At 37.7% G+C, this 26534-nt stretch overlaps 1 protein-coding gene and 1 non-coding gene across 4 annotated transcripts in view; both read left to right on the forward strand.

The window, feature by feature from the left end:
- Positions 1–14576, forward strand: part of LOC122088589 (protein PHOTOPERIOD-INDEPENDENT EARLY FLOWERING 1) — a 32227-nt gene extending 17651 nt beyond the window's left edge. For 2 of the 3 annotated variants that reach the window (XM_042657906.1, XM_042657921.1), the window contains exons 12-20: positions 1141–1182; positions 2220–2288; positions 2488–2550; positions 2635–5734; positions 6233–6297; positions 6385–6452; positions 10298–11075; positions 12485–13017; positions 13703–14576. In XM_042657906.1, the coding sequence (XP_042513840.1) occupies positions 1141–1182; positions 2220–2288; positions 2488–2550; positions 2635–5734; positions 6233–6297; positions 6385–6452; positions 10298–11075; positions 12485–13017; positions 13703–14153 (5169 nt within the window). In that variant the 3' untranslated portion in view covers positions 14154–14576. The remainder of the gene's footprint in view (positions 1–1140; positions 1183–2219; positions 2289–2487; positions 2551–2634; positions 5735–6232; positions 6298–6384; positions 6453–10297; positions 11076–12484; positions 13018–13702) is intronic. The other variant, XM_042657914.1, reaches the window with a different exon arrangement.
- A 6574-nt stretch (positions 14577–21150) lies between these two features.
- LOC122072493 lies at positions 21151–21247 on the forward strand. The gene has a single exon (XR_006138506.1). It is a non-coding gene; the product is annotated as a small nucleolar RNA snoR31 (small nucleolar RNA).
- Positions 21248–26534: the final 5287 nt, after the last annotated feature.

Below are 26534 nucleotides of genomic sequence, written 5' to 3' on the forward strand. Positions count from 1 at the left end.
CCCCCCCACCCCCCAAAAAAAAAAAAAAAAAAAAAATTGGTGGGTAATATAACTAAGGAGTTAAATTATCTTCTCATGGGCTTCAATAACTAAGGAGTTAAAAGGGATGGCGAAACCCAAAGGGGTAGCTCAGTTGGCAAAGAAGAGGTCAAGACTCAAGAGTAAGGGGATGAAGCTCTATACAATCAGGCAGATTATTCTGGAAGGACATACTATCTGGGGTAGGAACTTCTTGGGAATTCGGTGTCACTGCATTTTCTTTGTATTTTAATATCTCCATGTCTGCACAATAATTTCTCTGTTACCTTTGACTGCACGGTTGTTTCATGGAGAAAGCCTTAAGGATAGGGAGGGAAGAAGTCCCTAAGATGGGTTTCAGAGTTGCAGGGGAGAGGAGGGGATCACATGATTAGATATTGCACAAATCCAACCAAGGAGGGAGAGAAATCGCATAAAGAAGGGGGGAGAATCACACACAGCCCTAAGGCTCTTAAACATTAACTCAATTCATCATTCTTCATTTCTGTCCAATCAGAGTACATTAGCTCCTCTATATAAAGAGGGTAGAGTAGTAGTCATAAACTAACTAGGAGTTGACTCCAAGTATGATTAGACCTTCCATAATAGTAGTTGGACTCTAAATATGACTAGGCTAGAATTCCAACATTGGAGTAGGTGAGTCATTCACTAATAGGGAAACCTAAACTAACTCAAACTGAAATAACAAAGGAAATAGACTCCAAAATAGGACTCTAACTAAACTAATGAATTAAATCCCGTTTTCCTACTTATCCATATTTTAGGCCCATTAAAGTGGCCCATTACAAAGAAAACCCATGGGATCAAATGCCCAACACATACATAACTTGACCCAAGGCTTATTTGCAATAAAATAAGCCCATTAAGTGACTTATCTACATTATTGTTTCTTTTTATATTGGTTACTATAACCACAGAAAAGCATTTCCTTGATCCTTCATTTGTAGAAGAAACCCTCTTCATTTATTTTTCCTCCCTTTCCCCATCTCTATAGTTTACTTGTTGCAATTCATGGCTTGTGGGATTCATCTTATATTTGTAAGAATATGAGGTTCAATTGTATGCTTTTATCTTAACCTACATGTTCTCAAATTCTTGCAGGATGATGGGGATTATGTTCTTGCTTCTGGTGGAGAGGAAAAGGTAGTTCTATTGAAGTTTTGTCTATTTTATAGTTTAGTTGCCACTTTGATTTTATTCTTTTGGTCGTACAAAACCATTTTATCTACCTTGTCAGTTCATTGATCTATGAACACTTGAAGTTGTCCGGTTATGTAATTAGGTACAATAAAATCTGTGAGAAAATGGTCTGGTTCAAAGCCCACATCCCACACCACAGCTTCCCTGTCTGGAGAGCTCTCTCCAACTACCTCCCCACCCAAGCCTTCCTTATCTCCTGCCATATCCCTGCCCCCACCCCCGACCTGCTGCCTTTGTTGGAATGGCCAGGAAGACACCACCCACCTATTCTTCGACTGTCCTTTCTCCTTGTACATTTGGAAGCTAGTCCTATCCAAATGTTGGCCTACCCGGAGAACCCCCTTCCCTTGACGAGAGAATGGCTTTGGATTGATATGACCTTTTCTGGATCTACCATTTGTGCCACCGCCGGGAAACTAGCTTTTGGTGCAATTATTAACCATATTTGGATGGAATGCAACCTCCATAGATGGACTTCCAAATCCAGATCTTTTGATTTTATTTGGAAGGCCATCTACTTGGTGTCTCCTCCAAACTTGTTTCTCTCCCCCATCGCCCAATAATTGACACCCCAAGGAACATGCTTTCTGTTGTCTCCTGGGGGCTTCCTCTTTCAATTCTGGCTCCCCCTTCCACTGCCCTTTATGGCTGTATTCCCTGCCTCTGTATATCCTTTCCCCCTTTTTTCCCCTTGTATTTAATTTAATTATTCATCCAATAGAAAAAAAAAATAAAAATAATTTGTGAGGAAACAAGCAAGTGAAAAAAGATAAGGACCGAGTTTTCCTAAGGCCACAGTGAATGGATTCCCATTCACTGTGGCCAATCGTGACCCCAGACAATAGGGGGTTAGGCAGAGAGGTGGGGAGAGATGGAGGTCCCATTGTTCAGCCACCGGTGAAGGCAAACTTTGTCCAAATAATAATCTTGCTCATTATATTTCAATAACTCTTCCTAAATCAATTTTGTTAAATATCCAGGATGATGAGGCTACCTTATCTGAGGAGGAGGAACTGGCAAAAGCAGAAGCAAGTGAACCTTTAAATGAGGTAACAGTAAACCTTGCTTTCTTGTCTCCCACACAAATTTTCTCGTGTTGTACTGTCATAATTCAGTGATAAACTTTGTTTCCTCAATATTGATACAATTCATTGGGTAGCATACTTTCTTTTCTGGAGTTTTTTATTTGGTGGTGGTTGCAGACATTTTTCTACTCGATGTCTTCTTAATGCTGTTGCTATTTAACAGATTGAATTACTTAAAAAGGAGAGTGAATTGCCTGTTGAAGAATTGCTTGCAAGGTATAAAAAGGTAGGTAGGAAAGTTGCTTCAGAATGTTACTAGTGTAGTCCATATCTTATTGTGAATTTTCTTCTCTAATCAATCTTTTGTCAGGATTTTGACACCGATGAGGATGTAGAGGATGAATCTCCATATTACTCCTGCAGTTCAGACGATCTGGCAGATTCTCTTTCCCCTCAAGAGTCTGAACTGAAGAGACAGGATGTTTCTATGGATGAAGATGCAAATGAACAGGACGGACCTGGTGAAGTCAATGAAGTTTTGGATCCTGTTGCAAACGAATCAGATATGGGGCATCAAGAGAAAAACGAAGAAGAAAGAGAAAATGAGAATAGAATTGCTGATGCGGCAGCTGCAGCAAGATCAGCACAGCCAACAGGCAACACTTTTTCAACAACTACTGTGCGTACAAAGTTCCCTTTCCTTCTTAAGTTTCCCCTTCGTGAATATCAACATATTGGCCTGGATTGGCTCGTCACAATGTATGAAAAGAGACTTAATGGTATTCTAGCTGATGAGATGGGCCTTGGGAAGACAATCATGACAATTGCTCTTCTTGCACACCTGGCATGTGAAAAGGGAATTTGGGGTCCCCATCTCATAGTTGTCCCAACAAGTGTCATGCTCAATTGGGAAACTGAGTTTCTCAAATGGTGCCCTGCTTTTAAAATTTTGACTTACTTTGGAAGTGCAAAAGAACGCAAAGTCAAGAGGCAAGGTTGGTTGAAGCCAAACTCCTTCCATGTTTGCATCACAACTTACAGACTTGTTATACAGGATTCAAAAGTTTTCAAGCGTAAGAAATGGAAATACTTAATTTTGGATGAAGCACATCTGATAAAAAATTGGAAGTCCCAGAGATGGCAAACCCTTCTAAACTTTAATTCAAAACGGCGTATTTTGTTGACTGGGACACCTCTACAGAATGACCTCATGGAGCTCTGGTCTCTTATGCATTTCTTGATGCCTCACATATTTCAGTCTCATCAGGAGTTCAAGGATTGGTTTGGTAATCCAATTTCTGGAATGGTAGAGGGACAAGAAAAAATAAACAAAGAAGTTATTGACCGCTTACATAATGTTCTTCGTCCATTCATACTCAGACGGTTGAAGAGGGATGTGGAGAAGCAGCTCCCAAAGAAATTTGAGCATGTGATATACTGTAGACTCTCGAGGAGGCAGAGGAACTTGTATGAGGATTTCATTGCCAGCTCAGAGACCCAAGCAACACTGGCTAATGCCAATTTCTTTGGGATGATTAGTGTTATAATGCAACTCCGAAAGGTGTGTAATCATCCAGATCTATTTGAGGGTCGTCCTATCATAAGTTCTTTTGACATGGTAGGCATTGACCAGCAGTTGAGTTCTTCTATTTGTACAATTTTTTCTTCTGGTCCATTCTCTGCTGTAGACCTGAGGGGTTTGGGGTTTCTGTTTACCCATCTGAATTTCAGCATGACATCATGGGAGAAAGATGAAGTTGAAGCTATTGCCACCCCCTCAAGTTCAATCATGGAGCGTGCTGGCTCGATGAAGATGGAAGAAATTGGTTCGCGATCCAGGTTTCATGATAACAAAAGAAAATCCCAGGGAATTAATATTTTTGAGGAGATTCAGAAGGCTTTGTTTGAGGAAAGGGTGAAAGAAGTGAAAGAAAGGGCTGCATCGATTGCATGGTGGAATTCCTTACAATGCAGGAAGAAGCCCATGTATGGAACAAATCTAAGGGAACTCGTTATGGTGAAGCATCCAGTGTTTGATATTGATGATCAAAAGAATAACCCCAAATGCTACTTGAGCTTTTCTTCAAAGCTTGCTGATATCATTTTGTCACCTGTGGAACACTTTCAGAAGTTGATGGACCTGGTTGAATCTTTCATGTTTGCAATCCCGGCAGCTCGGGCTCCCTCACCTGTGTGCTGGTGCAGTAAAACTGGGGGGCTCCCTGTCTTTTTGCATTCAGCTTATAAGGAACAATGTACAGAAATCCTATCACCCCGTCTCTCACCCATTCGACCTGCTATTGTCCGGCAACAAGTTTATTTTCCGGACAGGCGACTCATACAATTTGACTGTGGGAAGTTGCAAGAGCTTGCAGTCCTGCTTAGGCGGTTGAGATCAGAAGGGCACCGAGCATTGATATTCACCCAGATGACAAAGATGCTTGATCTCCTGGAGGCTTTCATAAATTTATATGGATACACTTACATGCGTTTAGATGGATCCACTCAGCCCGAAGAGAGGCAAACGTTGATGCAGAGATTTAACACAAATCCAAAAATATTTCTTTTCATTCTGTCAACCCGTAGTGGAGGTGTTGGAATTAACTTAGTTGGGGCAGATACAGTCATCTTCTATGACAGCGATTGGAATCCTGCTATGGATCAACAGGCCCAAGATCGATGCCACAGGATTGGGCAGACACGTGAAGTGCATATATATCGTCTTATCAGTGAGAGCACCATTGAGGAGAATATATTAAAGAAAGCAAATCAGAAACGTGCACTTGATGATTTGGTTATACAAAGTGGGGGCTACAACACCGAATTTTTCAAGAAACTTGACCCAATGGAATTATTTTCAGGACATAGAGCTCTTCCAGACAAGAACATGCAGAAAGATAAAAGTTCCAATAATGGAATGGAGGAAATTTTTTCCAATCTAGATGTTGAAGCTGCTTTGAAATATGCAGAAGATGAAGCAGATTACATGGCATTAAAGAAAGTAGAACAGGAAGAGGCTGTGGACAACCAGGAGTTCACAGAGGAGACCATGGGGAGATTGGAAGATGATGAGTTTGTAAATGAGGATGACATGAAGCCTGATGAGAAGATTGCTGGAGATGCAAATACAGATGGTGGGGCCTCCTTGAGTAGGTGTAATCCAAATGAAGAGAAATCTCTCATTTTGTCTGTTAGAGAAGAGGATGTTGACATGCTAGCTGACGTCAAGAAGTTGGCAGCAGCAGCGGCAGCTGCAGGACAGGCTAGCTCATCTTTTGAGAATCAGCTCCGCCCAATTGATCAATATGCGATGCGTTTTCTGGACCTGTGGGACCCAATAATAGATAAGGCTGCTATAGAATCTCAAGTTATGTTTGAGGAGATGGAATGGGAGCTGGAGCGAATTGAGAAGTTCAAAGAAGATATGGAAGCTGAGAATGATGATGATGAGGAGCCTCTCTTATATGAAAGTAAGTGTTTTTTAGGAATTAATAATTTCACCCTTAATAATTAAATTGGGTTTTTGAAATTTACGAATTGATAAGCTTATAATTTTTCCTTCCTGTGATGTGAATTTAGTAGGTATAAAACCACGGGGAAATCAAAAGGCTTTACATTATGTCCAAAACAAAGACATTTAATATGATTTTATGTCTTCTTGTGGTTTTACCGATGATTTTTTTTTTTTGTAAAAGTAAAGAACATTTTTTTGCAACTGTTGGAATTGCTACAATAGATTATTTTCTAATGTTTAATGTCATTGCAATGATGTGAGTATGTTTTCTACTATTAACATAATTGCAACGATGTGAATGCTTTTGAAATAGTCATTTGATTTTGGCCCATATTTTGACACCACCAACTGCAAGTTTTGTGGTTTTGGAACCATATGAGTTGTGGGACATATTGAAGTGTGTCTAGTTGAGGAACTGAATTTTTGACTCATTTGTGTGTACTACTAATGTCAGGATGGGATGCGGATTTTGCAACTGAGGCCTACCGGCAGCAAGTTGAGGCCTTGGCTCAGCGTCAGGTTTGTGATCTAAAATTTTTATATGCCTCTTGGCCTCAAAGTTGCATTCAACTGTGCTGGTTGATTACATTTTGCTGTGCTTTCCAGTTGATGGAAGAATTGGAGGAAGCTAAAGAGACCCAGGATGCCGAGGACGAAAATTGTGAATATGTGAAGTAAGACCAGTCTGAAATCTTATTTTTTGAATTTCTTTTACTGGAAATCTCAGGAAATTATTGTTATTTTTTTTTTTTTATTTTACTTTGGAGTTTGCCTTTCTTTGCAAAAAGATACTACTGACACTTACTTTACTGATAACTTAAACTTACTCGGACAGAGATGGGAGAATGAGATGTACAAAGCACAGAAAAGGGGGTTGTGCAGAGCCAAAGGGAGACCCAGCCAATGGGGCTTCTATATCCCTACAAACATTATGCTCAACCATCATTGTTCCCTTCCACCATATTTACCATAGCTAAAAGAAAAATAAAACAAATACCTTCACTAAAATTCTGGTCTACATAACAACTTCCTTGCTGATGTTTTGAGTTCCTGTCATAATTGGCCTTCCTCCTGTTTAAGTATTTCATTTTGCTGATGCAGGCCAATCCAATCAGCATGCAGGTATAGGCCCAAATACTAAAGAAGGCTTGAGGGAAATAGGGGGAGACCTGATGGATATGAATAATTTAATTTTTAAGATACCAGATTTGATTAAAAGACAAAATAATGTTAAGGAAAATCAATAGGTTGAACTGGAGGGATGAAACAGGGTGTTGATATGGGTGATAAAAGGAGATAATTTAGCTAATTATTTTGTCTGTAAAATAGAATTCAGAGAACAAAGCAACTGGTGATTTTAAAGAAAAAAGGGAAAACTAAAGATTTGATAGAGAAAAAGAGAAAATAAAGGTGAAAAAAGAAGAGAAGAGGTCAGAGGGTGGACCTTGACACAATGGGAAGGTTCTTCCATTGGGACCTAATGGTTGTGGGTTTGAGTAGGGAAACAGCCTCTCTAGGAAGCTGGGGCAAGGCTGCGTACATTATGACCCTCCCCAGACCCTACAGTGGTGGGAGCCTCTTGCACTGGGTATGCCCTTTGAAAGAAGAGAAGAGGTCACCAAAGGAGAGGAAGAGGGAATAAAGCTTGCATGGGAGGAAAGAGCCACCTAAGCGATAGAGAATGAAAAAAAATATTAGGAACAGAGCGATGGGGAGACAGAAATAATGAGAGATCATACGGAGAGGGACGACAGAAAACAGTGATGGGAGAGAGAGTGGGGAGTGAGCCGAGTGGTTAGCATAGTCATTGAAATGACCTACACCCTTGCATTTGATGATGTGCAAGATTAGCTCACTTAAATTATTATTATTTTCAAAAGCATGCTTTTGTCTAATTCAAAAAACCAATTCCTGCTGAATAGTTGTTCAAAACAGTTGACCTACAAACAGGTTTTTGCGATACTTGACATTACTGAAAGCCATCGACCTTGGGGGGGGGGGTGATTACATACTTATAGTAAAAAATTGAAAAAGAATTGTAAACTTGGACTCTTGACAACACTACTAACAACTTACAATCTTTTGGCTCTGACCCTATTTACTCAGTCCACAGTGAAATATCCTTGGTGCCTGTAGCACTCTCAACTTAGACTAACTTGCTAACCATGTAAGGACCATAAAATAATTTATTTTAAACTTTAGAACACTGTAGTTGATACTAACTAGAAAGGACTATGGTATCAACCATCTAAATTACTAGGACATGAAATTTCCCCACCATAAAATAAGAAAAAGACCAACATTTACTAATAACACTCTACTTATTGCAAAAGATTGTAAAACTTGGATTCTTGATACTTTGACATTACTAACAATAGGATTCTCACTTAGACTAACTTGCTAACCATATACGGACCATAAAATAATTTATTTTAATCTCTAGAATGCTCTAGTTGACACTATCTGGAAAGGACTATGATATCATCCATCTAAATTACTAGAACTTGTATCCCCCCCTCCCAATAGAAATAAGAAAAAGACCAATCTGACGCTGATTATATTAAACTGGTCTGATGCTAATTGGAACAAATCCATGACATCCAATCTGGAACTCTAGGTACCTCTATACTACTTTCATTCTAAACCAAGGATCGACATCTCGGTTTTGAGGCCAATTTGGGACATTGCAGTAACCGAAATATTGCTGAAACCTGGTTATTTTTAGCCAACTTGGAAGTTTGTTTAGAAGCCCAGAAAGTGCTTTTTTGTCCTGGTTTTTTCTGTACTGCCTATTTTTTACATTTTAAACCCAATCCGTGACTTACTTTCACTAAAAAACCACCCAAAATAATACTTGTGGTTTTGAACCAGGTTTGTTATTGTACACTGAATGATGCTGTACACTAGGCACTAGCCTTATTATAAACACCAAGTCTACATATAATGTAACTGCTGTAATGTAATAAGCTATTATAACAATCAAAATAGACATTAGAATGAAAAATAAGCATACATAATACATTGAAAGAGTTATGTTCCGATCATACCTTATTTGGTATGTACGGATGCTGTTTAAAATCGCCTTAAATGAAAAAATATTTTTAGACATCAAAACAAAAGATTAATTTGCTGGTATTTTGTTTAATGATGTTATATCACAATAAGATTTATAAAATTTTTAGTTTTGAGAAAACTCTAGCATTTGGAAGTTAAAAATCGCTCCCGCAATTGATAATTTGGTTTTTGTTCTTGAACTGGATAGTTGATTTTTTATCCTTTTGGAATTTTAATTTTGGACTATTTTTGTTAGATTCATTTGGGAGGGCCTTTGCTTATTTATGAATAATATCTTAAGTAAATGGGGAAATAATTATTAAGTCATTTACTTGAATGATATTAGGCGTGAATTAGTGTTTTTTACTGAAATATTCTAGACCCAGGGGGCATTTTGAAACAAATCTTCTTTCAAGGTTCCAGTGAGATATTTGAGTTCTATGCTGAAAAATTTGTCTCATGGGAGACATGAGACTTTAAATCTTGGGTTGAACCAGGTTTGGATCAAAACCATGGTTTTGATTGGAACACATCAAAACCTGATCTGATACCATTTCAAGCCCAGGTTTTGTCTCTTTTTTTTGCGAAACCAAGATAACCGAGGTCTTGAACCATGTTCTAAACCATTCAAAATCAAATCTGTTGTGCGCAAAGAAGTCGTGCCCTCAGAAGTTTTTACTTACCTGGATTGGGTAATCTGCCTTATTTAAAACATGTTTTATTGCCTAAAAAATCCTTCACCCGAGGTAATTTCTTCTCTAAAATGGCATTTTGGCATTACATTATTAGGGCTACCTTTTGTTGTCCAGATAACAAAGAAAAGAAAGAGAAGATTCAGACAAAATAAAATTATTGAATAATGTGAAAAAACCTCGCTAAATGTTGAAAAAAGGGTGACCCAGTTATTTGCTCCCATGTGAACTGCATGAAAAAGTAGCCACATGTCCCACTTCAAATCCTAAAATTTATTCTTCTCTTTCATTTTCTTAAGACATGAACACAGCCTCTGTGGTCACAAAAGTTACTGCTAGAGCTACTTTTTCTGTGATAATAAGCAAAAGGATTGTTATGATTCTTTCAAATAAGAACTTTAAATGAAGATAAACAATGTCCACTGACATTCCTGCAAGATAAAATTAGTATGAAATGGAAATTTACTTGAAAACTCGATATTTTTTGGATTAACTTTCAATAAATGCGGTGGATATCGGTGGCAGAACTTGACGAAATTTCTCACATCTCCTTTTAGTCTTTGTGGTGGTTGTCTTTGGAACTTGGTTATAACCTGGGTGTATAATAATGTATATGTCTTCAGAACTAGCTTTACTTCAAAAGTTGAATGGATATAGGCATCAGTAGTCTGCCTTCTGCATGATAATCCTAGTTTCCCTAGAAAGAGACTAGCCCTTATCTTGTTATACTGGTATTGTTCCGAGATTCAGTTTTAGCATCTTTTTACTGTCAGCAGGAATGACCTATCTGAGCCTAAACCCAACTCAAAAAAGAAAACGAAGAAAAAGTTCAAGTCTCTGAAGAGAGGAGCTCTAGCATCAGAATCAGAAGCATTGCATGAAGAACCTCCAGTAGAACCCATGATCATTGGTGACGAGGTTAACCTTTCTGGGATGCTTACCTCTTCGGAAGCAGGGCCACCACATATACCTGTTCAGAAAAAACGTAAGAAGGTGCCAGAGGCAGAAGAAGAAAAACTTACAAAGAAAAACTCTAAGAAACTTAAGACGGCTTCTCTTGGATTCAATCCTGTGGTTGATTCCAGTGCATTGCATAAGCAGCATGATGAAGCTAAAGAGTCAAAAGCAAGTGATGGTGTGGTTGGTGATCCTGATCTTAAGTCAGCAAGCAGGAGCAAGACAGGAGGAAAAATCTCAATTTCTGCCATGCCAGTGAAGCGTGTGATGGTGATCAAACCAGAAAAGCTGAAGAAAAAGGGAAATATTTGGTCAAGAGATTGCTTTCCTTCACCAGATTCTTGGTCACCACAGGAAGATGCAATATTGTGTGCCATTGTGCATGAGTATAGTACACACTGGAGCTTAGCCAGTGATGCACTATATGGGATGACTACTGGTGGGTTTTATAGGGGGAGGTTCCGGCATCCTATACATTGTTGTGAGAGGTTCAGAGAACTTTTTCAGAGATATGTTTTGTCGCCAACAGAGAATCCGAATGGTGAGAAGGTTGGCAGTGTTGGCTCTGGGAAGGCCCTTCTCAAAGTAACAGAGGTAATGGCAAATTCGAAGTGTTTATCAATCATCAAATAATGTTCATATATTTTTGGTCTTAGAACTAAAAGCTATGACCGCATAATTAATAGGTGTCATGTGTTTTGCTTGCTTACATACTTGTTTTGTAAGGTCCACATCGACTAATATTGAAATAGGTACATACACTTTGCATGCATGTCCATTGGTCCTTCATACCGTATTTATGCTTTTAGTTCAGTAGTATTGTTGTCTGTCCTGCCAGTTGTTCAGAAAAAAGGCAAACATGAGATTTCCTCCGATGTGTTTGGTTGCCAAGAGAATGTAAGACGAGTGTTTTTTGAATGTGAGACCATGATGAGGGCAGTGAAGCTGTGAGACATTTTCAATATTAAGTTATTGGTTGCGAGGTTTAAAGTTGGTATCGCATGTTGTATCGATGCGCACCAATACCAATATGATATGGCCAATACGATGCGATACAGGCCGATACTTTAAACCTTTCATATAGCAACCCTTTTAAAGATACCGATACGTATCAACACCCACCAATACCAATACGATACAGATCGATACTCTAAATCCTGATTGGTTATAAGAAATCATAACCGTGAAAAAGGTGCTGGGATCCACCCTTCTTGAGTTTTAATAGGTTCCTCGTAATATTCAAACAATTTTTCTAGGATTCTATGACAAGCCAACCTAAGAAAAAATAGAGAATGATATAAAGGTGCAAAACCCAAGATACATATTCTCTGAACAACCAAACACTTAAAAAATATGAGAAGGTTGGAAAGAATTGTAATTTCCTTGTTTCACCACGTATTTACTTGCTTTACTTTTTTGACAGTTAAATACAACCTTCATGATCTTGAAAAAATCCATCTATGCACCCCTCAATTTGATTTCCCTTTTATTCCCATCAAAATTGGGTTTAATCTCTTTTGCATCCAGGGAGGTTTCCATGCATGATATGCAATCTTCAAAGTGGGATGTGATCAAGTCACCAATCATAGTGCCGCAAAGTCTTATTCTGATGCATAGTGGTCGGATTGGGCTGAAAATTAATCCATGGTTTGATCTTGACATTGATAACATGTCCACAGATCTGGAGTTGAACAAACTCTGCCATGTCACAGAAAGCCTTCTATTGGGGAATGCCTGCCTAGACTGCACTGGTGGCCTAGGTTCCCCGTTTTCAGTAGAAAAAAAAATTTGTTGCAGTTTTATCCATTAGTTTCATGATGTTATTCATTCACATGTATTTTTGTTTTCTTGAATGTTACTCATATTAGGAATCTTCATTCTTTCTCCTGTCTTCTACTGCTCATGTACTCCTGAATGCCTTGCCTATTCCCTAAAACTTTTTGTGTTGAGCCCATACCATTTTTATGGAACTTGCTCAGTGGTCAATTTCCTTTTTCTGGCAGGATAATGTCCGTATGCTATTAGATGTGGCCAGTGAGATGGCGGATAATGAATTAATCCTTCAAAAGCATTTTACAGCTGTGCTTTCATCTGTCTGGCGAGCAAGAATCCGCTCTGACCGCAGGCAAAGCTTGTCATCATTTTCCAGGAATGGCCTTTATTTTGGTGGTAAGTTTTTGACATCTGCCACCAATCAGATTACCGGGATATCCACAAGGGAACCCCTAGAAAAGATGAACCTGGCAATTTTGGGGCCAAGCAGTAAGTTAGTCGCAGCTGCCCTCCAAGATGCTGATATGAAAGAACAGGAAGACACAATCTTACCATCTGAACAGGGCAAAGGGGCTTCAGCCATGACCGAGCAGTTAGAAATAACTCTGGAGTTCCAGAATAACACTGGGGATCCTGAGTTACCTTTACCTTCAGTCACTACTCTCTTTGTATGTCGAGCAGATCCGGCACCTTTAGCAGATGAGCAAGCAGAAGGGAGCTTGCTTGCAGCATCTTCTTGCAACATTGCTGAGCACCGGTACAGGTATAGAGATAAAGTACTGCTTGTTTTTTTTTTTTTCCCCTTTACAAATTGAAATGGCCTGGCTGGCTAACAGTTGGTGTTTTTTCTGATTCGGATATCATGAAACTAAGAGTGCAGTGCCACACATGTGAACCTGTCTGTTTAAATCACCAAATGGAACATAAGATTTCATGATTCTATTTCAAAGCAGTAAAAAAAATTGGTCCTGGTGTTTTCAGCTTTTTACCTAGCATATCACACCAGAATTATCCCTATTTCAAATTTCCAAGTGTTGGTTTAAATCATGCTTTATCAAGATAACACATCAACCGGAGAAATTACATAAATGAGGGACTTTTCGTGGTTGAACTGACTGAACTGTGTCTGGATAAACTTTTCTCCACTGGAACAAGCACATGACAGCGGCTGAGTTGGCCTTTTGATGACCTGGCCTTTGACCTATTCCCGACTAGTTTGGGGAATAAATTCTATTTGAGTTGTTCCATATTCTTTCATGGTTTTCTGAAGATAGGCCCAGTTGCAGTATGGGGAAAAAAGGGTGTTGGAATTGAATTTTTCTTAGGTTCCAACATAAAGGGCTACTAATATTGGGCTTAATTACCAGTGTTTGGCTGTCTACTGGCCTGGAGTTTCTTGTTGATTAGTCTCAGTATTTATTAATATGTCATGATTTCTGACATTACAGGTTAGCATCAAAATCTTGCTTTGAGGGTGAAGGCCAAGGTTGGGCTTCATCAGCTTTTCCAACTAGTGATCTTAGATCTCGATCATCTTCAAAACCACAATCTTTGGGAAAACACAAGGCTCCGTTCTCTGACTTGATCAAGCCTCCAAAATCCAAGCTTCAAAGAACTACAGTGGAGCCTGCTGATGAGGATCAGCACCTAATCAGTAGACCAGCACTTTCATCACCTCAATTTGTGGTTTCGCCTTGTCCTTTTAGAAGTTCTGATCTGCCAACCCACACCACTGAGTCTGTTGGGAACAATGATGACGGTGACTTGAATTCCAGTATGGATGATAACATATTTGCGGATGCAGAGATTTTTGATGGTGTCCCCCATTTATACGACCCAGGCTTCGCCTCGGGCCTTGATGATTGCATACCGTCGTGGGAAATTTTGGACATCGGTTAGTCTGAAACGTGAAATTGACTTGACCTGTCACACAACTTGCTACTAGCACCTGATTTGTCCCTAGCTGCAGATTCTTTTGGAGGCAGATATCACGGTGAGCATGGCATGTTTGGTGCCTGTTTACACATCAAGAAGATGGATCAGGCAGGGGAGTTGGGTGGAGAGGATGTACAGTAGGGTTACAGTAGCATGCGGGAATTGTATAAATATTCCCTTAATCTTTATAATTTTATTCACAGGGAAATATGTTCATTTTTTGTGCCTAATTTGGAATTTTTGTAGGCCAATTGCCCAGGGAAAGGATAAAAAGAAGAAAGGGAAAATATATGGAGAAAGAATGAAGATGGGATTCATTTTTTCCTGCTTACTGTGGAGTGGCTGCCAGTGGAATCAATGAGTACTTGCATTTTATTTTGAAGGCCATAAAACTCGTGAACTCTTAATTGTGAGGTGTTGGACTTTGCTGTTGGGTGTAGTTGCACAGTCATTACTGGTAATGATTATAAAAATGGGTAGTGGTTCTGTCTGTGCTCGCTATGCCAGTGCTATTTGCGTCTGTCCCCTCCCCGAAACAAGGGGAAGAAATGCCATTTAACATGGGGGCGGAAGAGAGACGTAGGAATGCTGGCATAAGCCATGATGCAGATCCTCTCCCTTGTGTTGGAGGTTCAATGCAGATCCAATGGTTGGGAGGGCTTAGGCACATACCCAAACATGGGTGTGCACCACAAGGTACTCTCAGTTGTCGGATGTGCATTCGGCGTCCAGTGGCTGTGGAGGATCTGAATTTGTGGCTCTAAAAGATCTGTCACATAGCAAATATTAGGTCTGAACTAGGGGTGTTAATCGATCAGTTAGGATTGATTATGATGTACGAATTAAGTGAAATCAAAACATAACTCAATAAGGCGCATCGGTTTACTATCCCTTTACCATGTAAAATTATGAAAAACATGTTTTTTTCTTTCTAATATGAATTTCGGGCTCATATCAGTTTCTTATCTATTGGTTTAGTTTTTAAGTTTTGTTTAGTGTTTTATTGCTTTTGATGCGGTCCAATTTGATATTTGTCTCACAAAACTCCACTTCGAAATATGATCTAATAAGCTCATATTGATTATGACGTTTTGTCAGTTCAGACTAGGTTTTTGTTGGTTTTACGGCACCCTTAGTGTGAACACTAATTTCTTTTTTCTTGTTAATGATGGGTTTTTAGGCTTTTGACCTGATCAATCCCGTGGGTCCATACTGATCCAACAATTGCATGAATCGGGTCATACTGAAGATAGGTTAACTAGACCGGCTATGGTTAGATAGGCTAACCAGATCGGCTTCCCTTAAGTGATTTGTGGTTTTATTGATACTAGAAAAAGTGAAATTGGAGACAACTTAAAGGATTTGAAGCACCTTGGGCTCAAAATGTTTAAAAAAAAAAATAAAATTATAGAGCAACTCAGTCAATGCACAAGGCTCCCACTACTATAGGGTCTGATAGAAGCAAATGTATGTAGCCCTTATCCCTTGCATTGCAAGAGAGAATGTTTCTAGTTTTGAACCTGTGATTAGTATGTTGTAATAGTATAACTTAACCGATGTACCAGAGACTCGTGGACTCTTTGGGCTCAAAACATCAATGGACCATAAAGTTCACTCCGAACGGTCTAGCCCACTAAATTTCTCCTTTCTCTCCCTCTCTCTCTTTCTCAAAGCCCACGACATTTCAATGCTGCATTGGGCAATTATATATTAGGCTTGAAAGCTCAAGGGATATGAAGAGAGATGTGCATGTGCTAAAGGCAGTGTTGGTATAAAGTGTGGTAGCTGGCACAGGCTTACAAAGTCACATGGCTGCTAACTCCAATGTTTGACTTCTCCCTTGTGATCTCTATTGTGTTTGTATGGCCCATTGATGTGGTGACCACTTCCAACAATACTGACCAACAAGGGTGAACTGTGTCACACTTATACCTCCAAATTCCAAGAAACTTTACTTTATTTATTAGTCAAATTGATCACATAAACTTCAAATGGGCACTGAACTGAAACCACAATGGTTGTAAAACATATTCCCGAGGCCCAATCTTTAGGATATTTGTTGTTTATGGACTTTGCTCTGATTAAACTCATATTCTCACCATATTGAATATGTCCTTTATACATGGGACAGTAGTTTTCTTCATACCATAGAGGATAAAAATTATGCCCCCTCCCCTGTAGTTTGTCGAAATTACATGTGGGTTCAAGGGTTTGAATGATTTACGTTTCTTTTCCCTATTATTGACGGTGTGAACATGTTGTTAGTTTTATAGAGCAAAAGACCATATTACCCCCTTTAGTAGGGAAGTCTTTAGATAAGATGACCATTATACCCTTTTATATTTTCTTATACCCAAACACTCAAATAATCCCTAACAGATAACCGTTGAAGAAGTTTTGGGGAAAACAGGTTTGCAAATCGGCCCCATCTACAAGAAAAAGCCGGTTTTATGAGGGACCTAGAAGCCCTCGTCCTTGGAGGCACTTGAGAGCTTCATCGTTCATCTTCATCCTCACGGCTTGCCCTGCAGCGGCATAAAGTAGATCCCAGGCATCATCTTTGCTATTCATTGGTGTTAAAGGTGGCGAACAAACGTGATAGGGCTCGTTTGTGCTTCTTCGACTGGAGCGAGCACTGCATGCCAACAAGCTTCCAAATGCGTAGAAAGTTGATAAAAGTCATGCCTTCAAATCAAATAGAAAGATAGAAGAAGATTAATTCAGATTTTTCTAAACCAGAGGAAAGAGAAATGACTCTGAAAGATGAATCCATTGCTCAATAGGTTATTAATAAAATAAAAATACCTTGGAGTTTTCAGCACCAAAAGCAACACCAGTGCTGCTCTAGTCATGCTCCTGAAGCATAGAACGAGCCATGGGAGCATAGTACATTATCTAACTTGCTTCAGTTTTTTGCTTGAGGGAAATCGCAACAAGCTTCAATCGAACCCTTTCGCCAGTTTCAATCAAACCTTTCATCAGCGTCAATTGAACCCTCCGCCAGCTTCAATCGGTTCCTTCCCTTCTTGGTGTTGTTCGCTACCTGAGGTTGAAATGTGAAAGAGGGATATCCCTCTTTCTTCTTTTTACATGAAGGGTCTTTTGGTCTCTTCACTTAGTTCTGAGGGCATTTTTGGTATAAAAATGGTGACCTCACAAGCTAACAGTTTCAAACTCACGGACACTAACGGATTAGACTCAAATGTAAGAATATTTCAAACTTTAGGGGAGGGGGCATAAATTGCTCAAACCTTTGGACCCACATGTAATTTCGACAAACTACAGGGGAAGGGGGCGTAATTTCCCCTTATAATTAAAATTTTCCATATCATATATAATACATAATTAATGTTTAGCTGACCCCTTTAGGAGATGTTCTTGTGATGCGTCTTGATTACTGTTTTATTGTGTTCTCTTGCCTATTTTCACTTCATTTTACCTCTCTTGTGTTGCAGTTTTTATTCTTTTTTTGTTTATTGGATTCATATAATGGACCATACTAAGTTGGAATAAGATTATGATTATTATTGTTAGAATCATTACAGCTCTTCACCTTTTTACTAGAAGAATATCCCATTTGTTGTTATGGAATGTTTGCTCTTACCTTCTCTCTCCTTCCTCCTTTTATGAGAATGCTTCAATATAATAGCAGGTTCAGGTTACGTAACCTATTGTTGTCAAGCCCAAGAGGCCCAAAATGTATTTTGTACCCTTTTTTTTTTTCTTGTACTCATTTCCATATATTGATGTTTTTTTTACCATATTATGGGTTCCACAAATTCTGGTCGAAGCCCATCAAACATCTCTTAGGGGAAAAGGTTCTTTGAGCCGCTTGGTAAGGGGGGGTAGCATGTATATAGGAAAAGAAAAAAGTTCTCTAAGCTGCTAGAGGAGGGTAATGTATTTATAAAAAGAATAAGGTTTTTCAAGTCGCTAGGGAAGGGTAAAGTGTATATACTAAAGAAAAAGATTCTTTGAGCCACTAGGGGAGGGTTGTATAGAACCGCTAGACATTCTCATCTACCTTTTATCCAACAAGGTGTTAATTCGTTTAGGTCCGATGTGGTCGGTTCGATTCAGTTCGGTGCAAGATTTTTTGGGTAAAATCAAAACCAAATCATTCAATAAATGGTTTCATATATTAAAATAAAAAACATTAGTGAATGGTTTTGATTTAACAGTTTTCTCATATATTCTAATTTTTTATCCAAACAACTTCTTTACCTTTAAAATTTTTAGTGAAATGGATGTAAATTGTAACATTGAATTTAATTGTTTACTATTACATGTTTTTTTTTAATAGTCTTTAATGTAAATTTAATTATTTTTTTTATTGAAATGTATGTAAATTTAACATTAAATGACTTAATCAATTTTACGGTTTCAACTTTAAAATCAAAACCAAATCATGATTTCAATTTTAAAACCATAACCGAATCATTTAATAAACGGTTTCACTGTTTCGGTTTCAAATTCACATCCTTAAGGCTACGTTTGGTAATATTCCATAAAACAAAAAAACGGAATAAAGCGTTTGGTGCATTTATGGTGTGCTTCGCTTTTTTTAGAACAAAAAGTAGAAAAAAAAAAAAAAAACGCTAAGAACGAGAATTGACGGAAAGACAAAAGGTATTCCGTCGTTTCAGTTTCGTTAAAAAAAAAAAAAAAAAAAAAAAAAAAAAAAAGTCATTATGACATAGAAACTGAAATTTCTATTTTTGACACTAAACGTTGTTTTTAGAACAAAAACATTACCAAACGTAGCCTAAGATTCCAACTGTTGAAGTCACATTTGTGTGCGTAAAACCTTTTGCCTATGTAAAATAAATTATCTTTTCAATAGCCATAAAGATACCACCCCTCTAGAGGTAAATGGAGAGCTAAACTTTTTAAATAAAAATAGGAAAAGAAAGAACACTACATAGTCGTGTGATCCTACACCAACATAGATACCAATGAAAATATGCGTCAAAGCTTCCACCATGATATGAATTTTATGCTTCATTGAATTGAAATTTGTTGTCAAAGAATAAATAAGGCACGTCCCATGCTTGAACCAATATAAAATTTAAGCCCATAAATGTCTAAACTTTTGTTGTTGAGTTTCTTCAATAAGCTAAGTTTTTCTACCAAAAAAAAAAACTCAGTTCATAGGTTAAGATTTAATATCTACCAGAATTTATCACCACCTTGTAGGCCATCCCAAGTGATTCTACAATAGGGGGCCAAGAATCCTATAGCCTTATTCTGAGTTTGTAAGCACTTACAACTCAAGGATGGTAGGTGGGCACTCTTATTCCCACATTATTCATGGCTAGGGAGGGAATAAGAGATCCACATGGAAGGACTAGGTCAATTATTTGGTGAAGGATTAGTAATAACAAGTGTGACCCAGTGGACCTTTCTGTTGGCCCTTGTAAGTCTTGTTCTGGCCCCTTGTGGTTCTTGTCTGACCCAATGTGTGTCTTTATTTGGCCTTAGTGAGGGTCTTGCATCAAATAAAAAAAATATATTATATGATTAGCGATGTGCTTACCAAATATCAATCCACCATCGAAAATTATCCTCCATTAAAATAGAGCCCATTAAGTTGACACCAAAATTAAATTGACAAACTCACTAAAGTAAGAGAGTGAGAGAGAGAAGGAAACCAGATTTCATTCTCATTCGTATCTTTCGAATAGAGACAAATTCATTGATCCACTTATTCAGAACACTAGATGATTCAGAATTCTAGACCCATAATATATTCCGAGAATACATAGCAAAATAGCTTTAAACTCCTCCATGTCTCTAGCAAACATGAAAACAAGGTGATTCAACATAAGATCTCAAGATTATTCAATAAAAAATTCAAAAAAAAAAATATAAAAGGGTGTGCCCACATCCAAGCACGCTGATGGCCTGGACCGATGGGTGGGTGGCACGGGGCAATGTCTTAGACTTTTCCAAAAAAAAAAAGTGGGGGGAGGGTTCCCTAAAAGGCAATCTTGGGGCACGTGCTCCTATGTCTAGTGCAAGGGCCACTCTTGGATAGAAAATTATTTTTATTTTTAATTATTAATATAGTCAATTAACTTGGGGTTTAGGAATTCTTGGAATAAACCCTGGAAGGATTCTCTATACCCTCTCACAATGATTTTTTAATTTTTTTTTAGGAGAAAAAGTTAATTCATGAGAGGAGGCGTAGTGTACTTCTTAGGCCTGAGAAGCTTTTCCCTAGAGCCTTTTACCATATGATTTTGCCATATTTTAATCATCAAAATATTAGTTTGGAGGAGGATCCCTCCGCCGCCAATGTATGATTTCGAGCATTGGAAAAGCAGTATTACAGGAAAATACTGAAACAAGAAAAATATATGACATTCTACAGAGGGATCGAAATCGTCTACGGCGCCATTTCTTGGCGGAGGCTGGCGGAGGCTCCCTGTGATGCCGACATGTGGCCAATACCATGTGTACGGTGGATCGTCACTTATATCGGTCTAAAAGTTTGGTTTTGAAAACTCGGGGTCGACCAAAACCCAAAAACGGTAGAGTTGTGCGATCCTTCACCTCTTCTTCTTCTTCTTCTCCTTCTCCTTCCTTTCTCTCTTCTGTGTTCATACGAAGCAAACTCTCGCATCTTCTGCTGAGCGATCTTCTCTTTTGATTCTTCATTTTCTGTTGTTTCCCATTTGTTTGAAGCTTTCCAGGAACTTTGATCTTAACAATTAGGGTTTTTTCTTTTTGTTCATTTTTATTTATTTTCTTGGGTGATTTGTTTCATTTACTGAGGGGAAAAACAAAGGTTTCAATGATGATAACAAGCTCCCTCTTCTATAATCAAGTTGAGGACAAATGATGGTGGAATCGAACCAAATTCTCAAAATCGCCATTACTGAGTAATCTGATTTTCCCCTACATTTCCAAATAAAAATTTCTTATTTTTAGCTTCATATTAGATTACAATGGTCTATGATAGATGAGGATGTGGCAATATTAGCATTATATCCAACACTTGATATGAGGGATTTGTTTCCAAGCGACTGCTACTTTTTTTTTTCTTCTGAATCTATCTTTCGTTTTTATTTTATTTATTTAATTTTTTTTTTTTTTTTTTGAAATCCCTTCTTTATCTTTTGGGATTGGTCGTGTGCTTTTAAAGATTAAATTAGAAGAGAAGAGGTGTTCATATTAGGATATCAGCAGAAGATGTGAGAGTTTGCCTGGTACGAACAGAAAAGAGAAAGGAGGGAGGAAGAGGAAGAAGAAGAAGAAGAAAGGCAAAGAATCGAAAACCTCTACCGTTTGGGTTTTGGTCGACCCGGTCAAGTTTTCAAAACCAAGCTTTTAGACCGGTATAAGTGACGATCCACCGTACACATTGTATTGGCCACATGTCGGCATCTCAGGGAGCCTCCGCCAGCCTCCGCCAAGAAATGCCGCCGTAGACGATCTCGATCCTCTACAGAGTGTTGCTAGTCTAAAAAGGGGTCCCCCTGTGCCCGCCAATATTGATATATGCCCGATCTATGCCCAATAGAGGGATTTTTCAGCTTTTTAAATAAAAAAAAATCGGCACATACAATGGTTGATATAGAGACCGATTCATAAACCATGATATGCCAATTTTTTTTGGTAAGGATATGACACTATCATATACATTTTCAATTTGATTGCACTATTGGTGGCGAGCGATACCAATGCCAGTATCGTCACTAAAATCCTGCTTCTACTCCACTAGATGAAGGTGGGATTTGGTTCAAAGGTAAGGCTAGGTTTGGTAATGTTCTAGAAAAATGTTTCTTTGGAGTTTTTTTTTTGTTCTATGAAAAAAAAAATAAATAAATAAAACGTTTGGTGCATTTACCGTGTGTTTCATTTTTTTTAAACAAAAAGTGAAAAAGAAAAAAATGGTAGAAATAAGAATTGATGAAACAACAAAAGGCAGTTTCATCTTTTTAATTTCTTTTCAGAAAAAAAAAAAAAAAAAGAGTATTTGTCATAAAAATTAAAATTTTCTTGATTTCTGTTTCTTACCAAATGCAGCCTTTAACCTGACCAGGAGGGGCCTTTACAAGCTGTGTTGTGGGGATATTTCATTAGGTCTTGGGCCCTTAGCTCTGGACAAAATGTGGACCCCACTTAATATATCTCACAACAGATATTTTGGGCAATATATGCAGGATGACCTTCCTCCGTAGGCTGTTTTAGAAACCTGTGGCCACAAACTCAACATGTAACAGTTTCGTAAATTACAGGTACACCATTAAATTAATAAAAATATATATATTCTAAATTAAATATGGATAAATTTTTTCTATTCATGAGAGGCCCTTACGTCTACACATTGGGATGTGCAACCCAAGTAGGGGCATGGTGGTTATTGCACACCCTTGTGTCTGTCGCACAGAAGCCTCTCATTGGACCTCTCATTGATAGAAGAATGTCCCATTAAACATGTTAAAAAAATGCTGCCTAATCGTATGGTAGTTGCACCCAAATGTCCGAACATGTAATATTAAAAATTCCATTTATTGTAAATAAAAAAAATCTCATATATATTGATGCTTCTATAGACATTCACATTGACCCCTAAACTGATGCAAGAACCACCTGACAAGGCTGCGATCTCTTACCCGTTAAAGATAGAAATTGGATTGTTGGTGCACACACACACACACACTCTTTTATAGATACTTTCTACCCTAGCCACTTGAATATAATATTGGTAGACCCTAAACCCATGAGGTTAATACATTAGTAATGGAATCCATCGTGCTATAGTTTGCTCTTTCATTTTTAGGGCTATGCAACAAATAAGACCCTAATGTGGCTTGCTAATTTAGTGGATGAGTTTCGTCTGCAGTTGTGGTCTCCTTTGCTTCAACTTTGAGAAACTATTGAAAATGATGTTTGCAGTCATGTCTGGTAAAATTTTCAATGGATTGTGATTTGTATTCAATTGTCGAAGATATCCACATGTATTCAGGGTATGAGAGAGAAAATAATTAAAATGCGAGCGAAAAATTGCACTCTAATGACGTGGGTTTTTTTTTAATAATTTTTAACACAACCGAAATTCGAAGGAAACTTGTTCTCTAGATTCCTAATATTCCTTTTTTCTCATCTTGACATTCAAATATGAAGCTTTGTTTTACTCCATCTCTTGCCTTCCTTGGCACTCTTCTCTATGTCAAATTCGTAAATATCATACATACAATGGAGACCATTGAGTGCTCTTGCAGGGAGACCAATTGAGATTGGCCACATCAACCTTTTGTCCGGCAAAACATAATACATATTTTTTTGGTATAACTTCAACCCCAATTACAAGAGAAATATGATATCTCTTCATGGAGCCCAGGGATAAGATTGGAGAGTCTTGAGATCACTCTCTGGTTCTTGGGCTCTATGGAGAGGAGCCGGTTCCATTACAATAGAGGGTGAGGATGGGGATCTGGCTCCTCTCCAATTCATGAGTCACCTAATTAGTGCCTAATTATCCATTCAACGGCTAAAAGGCCTTTGAATACATGTCTCAACATATGAACGTATATCCCTAGGTCCATCTAACCATTGGATGACTAATTGGATGGCTCAATAGTTAGAGAGGATTTTTTTCAAGAGAAAAAAATGTCTTATGACACAAGATGAAGACAGGAGAATCATCCTAACCTCTTAGGAAAGCTAACATTCTACCAGCAAAGAGAGGAGGAGGAGGAGGAGAAGGGGTAGAGGCCTAGAGGGTGGTGAGGGTGTTAATCCAAGTGATACCATCTTTAATTACCTTTTTTTTTTATGCTAAAGCTACATACCATCTTTCTTTGGTTAAAACGTCTGAAATGGAATGAAGGTGTCAAATCTTTTGAAGGTAGAATTCTACTTTTACTTGTGAATGATAGCGGCCGGCCGCCTTGAGTGATGAGGGATTTGGTAGGATATGTACATCTGTCTAGTTTGACATCTAGACGATAATGATGGGTGCAACACAATACAAAACACCAAACATAAAATCAAGAACTGATGGAGACGTCACTGAAGAAGAAACCAACGAACCGAGAATTATTAGACAATAACTTCACAAGATCCCTCTTGTTGCTTCGCTGACAAATCTGCCCCTCTAAATTATATAATTTATTTATGGGAAGCGTTTCCTATGAATAAGTGTAATTTCTGCACATGCATGACGAACCAATGGAAACACATGAAAAAACATCTATAAATATATTATTTTTTCATTATTTTATATATATATATATATATATATTTTTTTTTTCTTTTTACAAAAGTTTGTAATTCTTAGTTGGGGACATGCTTTCTATGGAGTCCTAGACTCCCAGTCAAACAATAGTCTCTTTAAATTGGAATTGGACTTAAACTTGAATCCCAATGGAGCAATAGGGTATTTCATCCTCATCCAATGTCTAGAAACGTTTTGTGTTGCGTGTGATCGACTTGAGCTCTGTGCCTGAGCATTGGATATAGGCCAGACACCATGGTGCACCACACAATCCCTTTCAATTGTTCTAAGAATCTGCAACATAGAAGGTAGGTTAGTGAAAGTTTATGACCATATTGTCCACAATAATTTGACATGTGCTAAATTTCAACATAAAATGGACACCTATGATTTTTTTATTTTTTTTTTAAATTCAAATTCAAGGATCTATTGATTATGACATAGTATACCCACATAGGAGTCAACATAGGCCCAACACCACATCTCTTGAAAAACAAGAAAATCAATGTAAATCAAGCACCGAAACCACCGATACACTTGAGAGGAGTTGATCATGTGATCAACTTTCAGATAATTACTCCACTGATGGTACAAACCAACATTCCAAAGCCCAGGTGTGCACTTATGACTATTGCCGCACCTAAGGGAGGAATCACTTAGGCACATTGCAATCATCCTATGTGAATTCAATGAAAAATAAACTACACTTCACTTCATGTCGACGCATAGGATTCCATAATTTTTGTTCTTTTGTAAAAGAAAGAGCCCAATTAACTCCTAACCTAATTCATAGCTTGATCACCTAAGAAACCTAGCTATATATAAACTTAAAAAAAAAAGGGGTCCCTATAAACTCAATCAAAAATTTGATATAAGAAGTGTCGTGGTCACACGGTCACACCAGAATCATTCATAAATCCTCTTTTAACTTTTCTAAAACCTTCCCATTAGTGCTATCGCCACTACAATCTATGTGACAAATTTTTAGCAATATTTTTTTTTCTATCATAAATTTCGCATGCTTCCTTGCCAAAATTTCCGCCTTAATTCCTTAGGAATTGACAATCATAATTGTACCAATCGATGGAATTGGTCGGAATTTTTTGGATCTGATTATTATCATCGTTCTGATTTTTGGTTGATATTATATCGGTGAATCAATACGGATGAAAGGTAAAATGATCAAAAAATAATTTTTGAATTGAAATCAAGGATAATTAATACTGTTCAATCTAAGTAGATCTAGATTAATATCAGTCGTGATCGATTTCATTCTCGATTCATTCTCGATACCAAATTGTCAAACCTTGGGTGGCAGAAGCCACCAATTACAGTAGTCCATATTTATATATTTTTAAGGGGCTGATGAAGTTCATATGTGTTTGTGAACCTTTTTTAGTTCACTGTTTACCGAAAAAAAAAATCAGTTCACAGGTTACCACTTGGCAAGAAACTTATATACATCCAATTGCATTTATATTATAAAAGGATTCTTTACATATAAAAAATTTCATTTTAAATTTAATTAAAAATGAGTATGTCACATGAATAAAAAGTTTTGATTTCTTTTTTTAAATAAAAAAGATAAAATTAATTTTTATTATAATATATTAAAATTTCATGATATTATTGAAAATTTGAAAACTTTGAACCATGATTTTACCTACATTGTGTTATTGTGCGAGAGGAAAATTGACTAGTGAAATGAATGCAAGATCCTCTGTAAGAGGATACATCCATGATCACCATATCTTGCCTTGTGGCAGTTCAACCTTGGTGAATTTAGTTTCTTTCCTTTATGGATTCAATTCTATTATAGTATTATGAAAGAGAGAAATATATATATATATATATATATATTAATTAACACACACACATACATGACGAGTCAAATCTATCTCTCCCACTGTGAACAAAATATCTATACTTTCATTGGGAAGGAGGGGGAGCTAGATTTAGAGAGCACTGGCATAGGCTGGACACCTGGACAGAGAACCACTTCCTAGTAAAGTAGCCTTGCTCAATATCCCTCCTTCTTTTGTTTCAAATTTAAATTTAAATCAATTTTATAATTAAAAAAAATAGAATTTTTTTTTCAGACAATTCTCAAAATCTTTAAT

This window comes from Macadamia integrifolia, chromosome 2, assembly GCF_013358625.1.
Source record: "Macadamia integrifolia cultivar HAES 741 chromosome 2, SCU_Mint_v3, whole genome shotgun sequence".
Lineage (NCBI taxonomy): Eukaryota > Viridiplantae > Streptophyta > Magnoliopsida > Proteales > Proteaceae > Macadamia > Macadamia integrifolia.